The 9,629-nt window shown below is 44.1% G+C and overlaps 1 protein-coding gene across 2 annotated transcripts; it reads left to right on the forward strand.

Annotated features, from left to right (window-relative positions):
* The first annotated feature begins 128 nt into the window (after positions 1-128).
* Positions 129-8,908, forward strand: dync1li1 (dynein, cytoplasmic 1, light intermediate chain 1). 2 transcript variants are annotated; one of them, XM_047605778.1, is made up of 14 exons: positions 129-399; positions 659-732; positions 2,289-2,405; positions 2,550-2,780; positions 2,931-3,085; positions 3,200-3,293; positions 3,890-4,025; positions 4,118-4,229; positions 4,621-4,680; positions 4,808-4,852; positions 4,946-5,033; positions 5,144-5,266; positions 7,083-7,134; positions 7,465-7,604. In XM_047605778.1, the coding sequence occupies exons 1-13, from the start codon at positions 296-298 to the stop codon at positions 7,115-7,117; spliced, it is 1,374 nt and encodes a 457-aa protein (XP_047461734.1). In that variant the 5' UTR covers positions 129-295; the 3' UTR covers positions 7,118-7,134; positions 7,465-7,604. The 2 variants fall into 2 exon arrangements, with proteins under 2 accessions (XP_047461734.1, XP_047461733.1); XM_047605777.1 differs by lacking the exon at positions 7,083-7,134 and having other exon boundaries at positions 136-399; positions 7,465-8,908.
* The last annotated feature ends 721 nt before the right edge of the window (positions 8,909-9,629 follow it).

Below are 9,629 nucleotides of genomic sequence, written 5' to 3' on the forward strand. Positions count from 1 at the left end.
TTTGCACAAACGGCACGTGTGACAACGTTGCATTTAACACCGCTATCCAGCTTATTTAGCGCAGATTTATTTGGATAAAAACCATGCACAGGTGAAGGTTCGTCTTGTACGTGTGCAAGTGGGGACTTTCATCCACCTTGCGGATGAGATCGCTTCATGTCTGGAGCAGAGACCCCTGCTTTGTGCGGGCGGACCACGCCCCGACCCCGGCGTACCGTGCCGTGCTGTACCGTGCGGTACACACCAGGCTAGGATAGCGCGGTGCCGCTACATCCGGTTTACAAACCCTGGGAAGATGGCGACCACAGGGAGGAGTGCACTATTATCCTCCACCTCAACTGGACCTAAGAGCACACTGGATAACTCCAACCCAGAGGAGGACGATGGCCAGGACTTATGGTGGGCTATAAGAGATTTGAGACGGTTTAATGTGAGCGGGGTCCGGAGACGCTTTGTAGCCGGGAGCTGTGCTGGGATGGGGATGGTTTGACAGCTAGCCTGCTAACGAGGCTACCAGCCCGGACACAGCAGCACTAGCTCGCTTTAGCTTCTCGCTGTCAGCCGTGGTGTTGTTATTTGTTTATTTATTTATTTTGGTTTTTAATGAATGAATACGCCTCGCTTGGCCGTGCTGTAACCGGGCTGCTCTGCGTTGCAGGTCCACGATCCTGAGCGAAGTGTCAACCCATTCAAGGTCCAAGCTACCGTCGGGGAAGAATGTCCTGGTCATGGGTGGGTATCTGTGTGTGTGTGTGTGTCTGCAGCCCCCCCAGGAGCTGGTGATCATCTCGACCAGACCTAAATCTGCTTTTGTTGCAGCTAAGCTAGCTCGCAGTAGGGCTGGTGGTGGTGGTGCTTTTGTGTGGGAGCTGGGCGGATGGGGCGTCCGCTATCCGAGCAGAGAGACGGACAGGTGTATTTTCTAAGACACGGGCACACGCGCACACGCACGCGACCTCCTCCTCCTCCTCCTCCTCCTCCTCACCATCATCTGAGCGCGAGGCGCTGTGTAAAGCCTGCAAGTCATTCTAGCATCCAGCCATGCTAGCGGAGGGCGACACACACCGGAGATGTGTTTGTTTTTCTAACGGGGCTTTTTTATGCGAGTGAGGCGGAGAAGGGGGGTGCCTCCCTGTCTGGCTGGCTCGGTCCTCGTGTCCCGCTGATGCCCCCCTTCCCCAACACACACACACAAACACACAAAACGCTGTCTACACATCCGCCCGGGATAATCCGCAGCCCGCTACCTATCCCATCTGATCAGCGAGTTAGTTATGTTTATGTGTATGTGTGGTGCCTCCGTGAAGCCACTTGTCCTTTTGTGACTGTCCACAACAACGTCTGCGAGCTCCAATGCACCGCGCTCGGTTTAAGCTAAAATGACACATGAGAGCGAGGACGGGACTCAGCCTTGACCTTATACAACAACAATGCCACGCTGTCAGCTTTGAGGCCGGCGACGATTAGCCAGGATAAATGCAGATGAAATACTCAGTCAGTGGATGCACAGTGAATTATTTATGCTGCTTTCTCTGCACGTCTAATCAAGTGGACTGGGATGCAAAATATTTACTCGGAACTGTGTGATTATTTATTTACTTGTTTATTTATTTAACATTTGTTTAAGTAAGAAGGTCCCATTGAGATCATGAACCTATTTTTTCATGGAGTTCTGGCCAGGAAAGGTAGTAGAAAATACAAAACATAGTTAACAGCACTAACAAAAGACTGTTAAAAAAGAAAAACAAGATTATATTATATTATATTATATTATATTATATTATATTATATTATATTATATGTAAAAGGTGCAGAGTGGACCAAATGCACCCAATTCAGCTGTTGAGGTCTAAGCATCGATTGCATTTAAATGTGTTATTATTATTTGACCAATATCTTTTTTCTTTTGGTTGGTAGTTGAACAGAGCTATTTGCATTTGTACACAGCATAACCCATCTGTTAACCCCAAGGCTGCAAACCATACAGTATTTTCAGATAAAGACATGATTAGAGGACTACAATATGCATGGGCAAATGTTGGTCACTTAAAATTCTTTATTATTTAAGTGGAACGCATTTAGGTTTTTGAGTACGTTCATGAACATGCACAGAATGATGCTATCTGCTTGGTTTTCTGCTTGTTCCCCGCATTTTATTATATGTACAGCGCAATGACAATGAGATTAATATTAAAAATAATTACTATTCATAGTTGTATTATAGAAGAATGAATGTGACTTGAAACAGGTGTATTTACTGCTTGTTATTTGATTTTATGTGTGTCTAGGTGAGGTGGGTTCGGGGAAGACCACCTTGGTTGCAAAGCTACAGGGGGTTGAAGAGTACATGAAAGGCCGTGGCCTGGAATACCTCTACTTCAGTGTCCACGACGATGACATTGACGGTAACCAACTGCTAAGATAAATGGCTTAATTTTCTCCACTGGAGTGGAAACCTCTTAAATAACACAGCAGCATCCAGCAGTAACTCTGCAGTAGCTTGAATTGGAATGTTTGTTTACTTTAACCTGTTTTTGATGTGTCTTTAGATCACACTAGGTGTAATGCTTGGGTATTAGATGGAGACCTTTACCACAAAGGTCTGCAAGGAGTAGCTGTACCGGTGGACTCTATCGACAACACGTTGCTGCTTATAGTGGTTGACATGTCGCGGCCGTGGAACGCCCTGGACTCCCTCCAGAAGTGGGCCGCCGTTGCTAGGGAACACATCGACAAACTTCGAGTCGCCCCGGAAAAGCTGCGGGAGCTGGAGCACAGACGTGAGTCACACTGACAGCAGTCAGACATACGAGTAGATAAGTCACTGTGTCGTCGCAGAAGCGCTCTTAGAGGAATTTAAAGAAAACAAAAAAAAACATACATGTTTGCTTTCCTTTGTCTCTGTACATTATTGTTGTTTATGTGCGTAGTTGTAAAACAGTTCCAAGAGTACACAGAGCCAGGTAGTGGGGAGGACGGCACACCGCAGAGAAGGAGTGAAGACGAGGAGGGCGTGCTGTTGCCGTTAGGAGACAACACACTCACGCACAACCTGGGAATACCAATGGTGGTGGTGTGCACTAAGGTACACGCACGCTTTTATTTTTTTTATTTTTATTTTTTATCTCATATCAACACTGGTGATTTATTACATTTGCTCTCAAACATTGACCCCTGACACCTGCTTATCTGTCCTCAGTGTGACGCTATCAGCACGCTGGAGAAGGAGCACGATTACAGGGACGAACACCTGGACTTCATCCAGTCCCACATCAGACGTTTCTGTCTGCAGTGTATCCTTTGCTAACACAATGCTTTTTCAAGATGCTGCAAAGCAAGAACAAAATAAAAATCCAGTGCATTTGCATTGGCTTAATGAGACTGCTGGTCAATTCTATTGACTCTTTTTTATCGCCTTTCATTTGCTACTTTTTTAGTCTTCAACGTTATTGCTTGTGCTCTCTTGCCACTGAGCTCACAAGGTGGTTCATGTCAGGTCTAAGGGTTTTTTTTGCCGCGTTGTTGCTGCAGTGGGTTGGCCACTGTATGCTATTGAGCTGTTATTTTTGCTTTGCTCCAAAGCACGGTCAATGAAAGTCATGGATCACCCAGTTCTGCTTGAAACTGTTTGTTTTGCAACATCATTTTCCCCAGTCAATGCAGAGTGGAAACAGTCATACATTTTCCAGGATTATTGTGTTTAAATGAGCTAAGATTGCACACTGCCTCAGTTCCTTTGTGTCATGGTAGCAATTAGTCGATAGCTACAATCACTTTTTTTCTTTTATTCTGTAGCCCTGCTGTTACTAAAACGGTTGTTTTTGTTACTGTGGGTGTTATATTTGCTCACAAATTGTGACGTTGAAAATGTCCTTGACAGCTGTGTCAGACGGCGCCTCTCTGCTTTACACGTCGGTGAAAGAGATGAAGAACTTGGACATATTGTACAAATACCTGGTCCACAGACTCTACGGCTTTCCCTTCCACTGCCCAGCGCAAGTGGTGGAAAGAGATGCCGTTTTCATGTAAACCTGCCGAATTCTCCGTCCATAGATTTATGCTGTAGGCGCTGTGGGACCACCTTGTTTGTGACTTTCTCTCTCTGTCTCTCTACCAGTCCATCAGGTTGGGACAATGAGAAGAAGATTGCTATACTTCACGAGAACTTCCAGACGGTAAAAGCAGAAGACAGCTTTGAGGACGTAATAGTCAAACCACCAGTCAGAAAGGTACAGGTTTTCCTCCTATTCTTTCCAGGCCAGGAGTTTAACTACTACTGTAACATCAACATATACATACTTTTTACAGTCTTTGAACTAAGCATAACCCCTATATCTGTGTAGAAAGGGATGCACAAATAGGTCGAATGTTCAAAATTCTGTCTCACTGAGCCAAACGTTTAACAGCCAGCCAACCAGATGATGTTGGTTACATATTGTAACCCCCGATTCTATGAGTTTATAGTTTTTTTGCTGTGAATTGGTATCAAAGCTGTTTTACAAAGCTATGAGCATATAGCTAACACATCAGCACCTCCCTAATCCCAATCCGGTGTAATTCATTGCTTTGGAGCTAGAAAGAAGAAAATGTAAATGTGGTGTTTCTCTTGTCTCTCGCTAGATTGTACACGAAAAGGAGATTCAGGCAGAAGATGACCAAGTGTTTCTGGTAAAACTGCAGGTGAGAAAACATCTTAATAATGAAGCTGGTTTGCTGCTCGTGGGCGCTCAAATTAAATCTGACTTGAGGGTCTTAATATATGAATTAAATAGTAAAGTGAGTGAACATACTGCGCTCTGATTTGCAGTCGCTGCTCGCCAAACAGCCCGCTGTGACAGCAGGGCGACCAGTGGTGAGTTCTCTTTTTTTCCCCCCCAGATTTGGCTCATAAAATAAAGGAAGTGTGCGACATGACTAATGTGTGACATATACTCGTTGTTTGTAGGACACCACTAGCAGAGCACCCACAGGCTCCCCCAGGACGAGTAATCGCTCTGCAGCGGCCAATGTGGCGAACGCTATGCCGCAGTCGGGTACGTCACCCATCACATTGCTGCGCGCACTGGCAACCGTTTCCATGGCTCCCGTCACCGCACAGCTGTTTGCGAGTTGTTTTTCTAACCCTTGTCCCATTATGTTGCAGGTCAGACCAGCGAGGGTGTGCTGGCCAACTTCTTCAACAGCCTACTGACAAAGAAAGCCGGGACAGGAGGACCTGGCACATCGGGTGGCGGTAACAACACCCCAGGAACTGTACGGAAGTCAGGTGAGAACGCGCACCCTGTGTCAGAGCTGCTCTGGTTTTCTGTGATCACGTTGTGTTCGAGGACTTTAAATCCCAACCTTAGTTCACGCCTCATCTGTCAGGCTTCTGTTCGGTTTACCTCCGCCGCACACATCGGCGTAGCCCTCGAAATCATAAAGTTGCATCTGCGAATCACAAAAACACACGCTCATCTCCACCATCTCCGTGTCTGTTCGTAAGTTGTGTGTGGATGTCTTTTCCCGTTTTTTTTACTCTCGCTCACTGTCTTCTGTGCAATTTCACTTCTACCATCGTTCATAATGTGTGTATGCACTAGTCAGAGGATGCTGGCCACGATAAGGTGTGTGTGAGCAAGATATATCTCATGTACTACTGCTTGCGTATGACATCGTTCACTCTCAAAAGCATCCCGTTCATTGTATCAATCCCCTCCCCCCCCCCCCCCGACCCCCAACTTTTTCCAGCAAATTAAGAGAAACATTTCTGGGATCAAGCCTCCTATATCACCTGTTTTCTGTACTTCTTGTGCACAGACTGGGGTATAGGGTTTCTGTTATGGTAATTTATTTATGTATGCTGCAGTGTAAGTTGTCACATTATGCATATTATATAAGTCTGTGCAAGCTGAGAACTAAAGCAGCGGTGCAGGAGATGATCCCATGGCTGTTTAATTACTGTTATGCAGCAATCCTTATTTTTGTGTTAATAAATGCAGCTCTGCAGTTTCGTTGAAGCTTGAAATCACAGCATAAAGTTAGAAGGATTTTTTTTTTAAAAAACTGAAAGATTTGTGCTGATTAAGTTGCATTTATTTCAACTGTGTAAAGATCTCCGGCAGAGAGATGTGGATAGTTCCTTTACTAAGTTGCTTCCCTGATCAATCTTTTCACTCCTAACACCATTTCTGCATTTTACTCCCTGATTTATTTTTTTGTTTGTTTGTTTGTTTCAATTTTGATTTGAATGATTTTTTTGCATGTTGCATTGCATCTGTCATCACTAACATCTGCCACAATCAATGCACATGATTTGAACAAAGGCTGGGCAATTTAATGGAGACGTCGTAGCTTTACTGTTTTAAATATATAAGTACAGAATATAATGCCAGTATGCATGTATTTTGTGGTGAAACTGCTTTAGTTGTTTCTTACCAAAGCCTTGAATGAAATGTATATAGTATATAAAAGATGGATGCAGTCCAAGTGAAGTCATCCTCTTGGTTTTGTCTCTGGTCACATTTGAACGAGATGGATGAGTTATCAGCCCGAGAACCAGAGGATGGCGTGTCAATTACTCCAGACCACACAGACCAAACAAAGCTCCCTTTGAGGGCTGATATCTACTTAATTGCGGAATTAATTTCAAATGAACCACAGCACAATTGAATTTAGCTAATGGCATTGTGTTTTTTAATATTTTTATTGGTTTAGTGTTGTTTTGAATGGGAGCCAGGGACTCATTTATTTATTTTTTTGGAGCCATTGCCTAGCAACCATGAATGATATTACAGTATAAGCTGCTTCTGCATTTCCTTCACTTCTCAGACCTGATCCATCTTTTATGTACAGTCGGCTTGTATGACATGAAATTATGGATTATGTTGTTGCATCGTGTTGTAAAAATAACAGTTTTACACATGCATTAAGAATGCCAGCGATTCTGAAACTACCGTCCAAAGTAAGAACGAAGCACTTGTGTTGTTGATGTTCTAACATGTAGACACATTGTCTCATACTGTATTTAGATTGGAATGGTCTTATTAGGCATTTACAGCCATTTATATCACAGGATGGTTCCCTCTGTCTCCCCCTCACAGTTGTTAGCTTATTCTGGTGGCTGAGGCTATCCTGAGAACCAGCTGTGCTACTGTGGGTACTCATCTTCTTGTGAATGAGTAGAGACACAATGAGTCCACTGAAACCAGTGCAACCTCATGAAACAAATCGCTTTAATTGCTAAAATCATGTCAGTGTTCATATTAATCCATGTTAAATAATACCTAGTATTTCACCCAGCTCTTATTTTTAACCATGTGCACTTGCCTCTTGTGCTTCTCATTGCATTATGGCTTAACCACTCTGCGCCGTGTAAAATGCGCCACTGTTTATTGCTCTGGCTAAGCAGCTTATTTATTTGACTTCTTATTCACGCTGTGATATAATTCTAATTTGCGTGTACTACACCAACGCTCCATGCAGGTTCGAAGCTGGGCTTGAGCGAGGTCCAGGCGGAGTTGGACCGCATATCCAACCGGGAGACTGACTCAGATTTGTCCAATGCCAACGACACCCCTGCCACCGACGGCCAGGACACATGAAGACCAACACGCTTCTCCCCCCCTGCTCTACTTCTCTGCCCCCTCCTCCACCGCCACCACCTCAGTCACCGTCCACCCCCTCCCCACCCCACCCCCCTTCTTCCCTCCACTCTCACCCTCCACTCCATCGTAAAGACGTGGAGGACAGGGATGGGTGGACTTACAGTTTGTCCTCCCCGTCGTCGTTCACTTCCTCCTCGAAGAGAAGAACTTGCCCTCTCCTCCCCTCTGCCTCTTCCCGCACCTTGTTCCCACCCACCTCCTCTTTTTCCTCCCGGCTGTTACACCGCGGACAAATATTTGTCACTGTTACTTACAAGACTGTCTGTTACATGAGCGCATATGGGTAAGGGGGGGGTGCGATAGGGGGGAGGGGGGTACGAAGAAGCGAGAGGTGGGTTGAAAAAGATTGATTGCAAGGGTGTTTTGTCCATCCATTTACTGCGATGGTACAGTTAGCGTTTTTACTGTAGGAAATACTGGGGGCGCATGTTGAACAAGCCGCACTTAGGTAATGTAGGGATGAGTGTGTGACTGTGTGTTTCACGTATGTGGGGGATGTCACGGCCAGAGGAAGAGATTGAGAACAAAAAAAAAAATGCCTGATACAAAATTGCAAACTTTTTTTTTGTAAGATGAAGGGAAAAATACCAGTATTTGTATGTTTGTGTGTGTGTGTGTGTGTGTGTATGTGTGTGTGTGTGTGTGTGAGAATTGGCTTGTATGAATGAGGCAGATGGAGCATATGAAGGAATTTCAACCTAGGCCAGTTAGTCGACAGATTTTTGGCTGTTTGCATTTCATCCAAATGGCAAAAAAAATGACATTACTATGCTCTTACACTACAAACTCTTGAAACAGCGCAGACTTTATTATTAAAGCAGCACGTGTCTGCTAGACTACATAAACCAAACCTAAAAAAAGGAAAAGCAAAAAAAATAAATTAAAAAAAATAATAAAAAAATAAAACTTGACATTAACACACACTAAGGTCCGTCAGTTCTGCAGATGGCCAGACTGCCCCTTGAGGTACCACATACATTTCAAACTTGTAGATGACAGACAGTGCACTGAAGGAGGGAGGGTGGGTAGTTGGGCTTTACTTGTACAGAAAGAAGCACTAGTGATTAAGTTCCATAGTTACTGCTGGCAGGGTGATGGTTGGGTAAAGGGGGTCAGTACATGGGGGAGGGGGGCGTCACATCAAGAATGTACAGTCATTGTCTCGCTGATTGGTCCTGTTATTTCAGAGCTCTGTGTTGGCGTTTGTATAATCAGATCTGTCAATCGGTCAAATAAAAGGTGTATTTATTCGGATTCATCCACCTGGCCTCTGTGGTTGTTTCCCCCCCCCCATTCCTCCTTTACTCACTCTGAATATATTTTATGATTTGTTACAAAACTGTTTAATTTAGGTAGCTGGGGTTGAGCCCAAGGTGGCAGACTCAGTATATTGTCTGTAGCATCTGGCGCACAGAAAAGAAAAGGTGAAAATGACTGACATGGGATTCGTAATGCACACACATTGTTATTTCATTGTTATTTTTTGTTCTGTGTTGGACCTACGTAGGGTCAAATTTACACCACTACATACTCTACAACAAGTTCAACTGAGTGAAGACAACCTATAGGATTAGCCTATCTTGTCATACACTATGATTAAATGAGAGGTTCTCATTTCTCCCTAATGTCCTTATAACCTTATACATTGCTCATGTGCAGTTCTGTAGAAAGCAGATAAATCCAATAGATATCACATCTCAACGTCTGAATGTACTTGTGTAACTGCAAGAAAATTAGAACTTGAATGAATTCACGCACAGGAAAATGTGAGAGTTTCTGTTTCACACTGAGGCATTTCATTTGCTCCTGGTTGTCATTCGAATTTTCAGATGAAAGCTCCCTTTGTCTATTGTCTTTTCATATTGTTGCTGTCATTACGAAGGAAAATGAAACTATGAATGAATTTTGCATAGTTTTATTCCAGGGCTTTGATGTTTGCACCACGAAATGACACAATACGGCTGAAAACAATGGAAACCCCAA

Source organism: Mugil cephalus, chromosome 14 (genome assembly GCF_022458985.1).
Source record: "Mugil cephalus isolate CIBA_MC_2020 chromosome 14, CIBA_Mcephalus_1.1, whole genome shotgun sequence".
Lineage (NCBI taxonomy): Eukaryota > Metazoa > Chordata > Actinopteri > Mugiliformes > Mugilidae > Mugil > Mugil cephalus.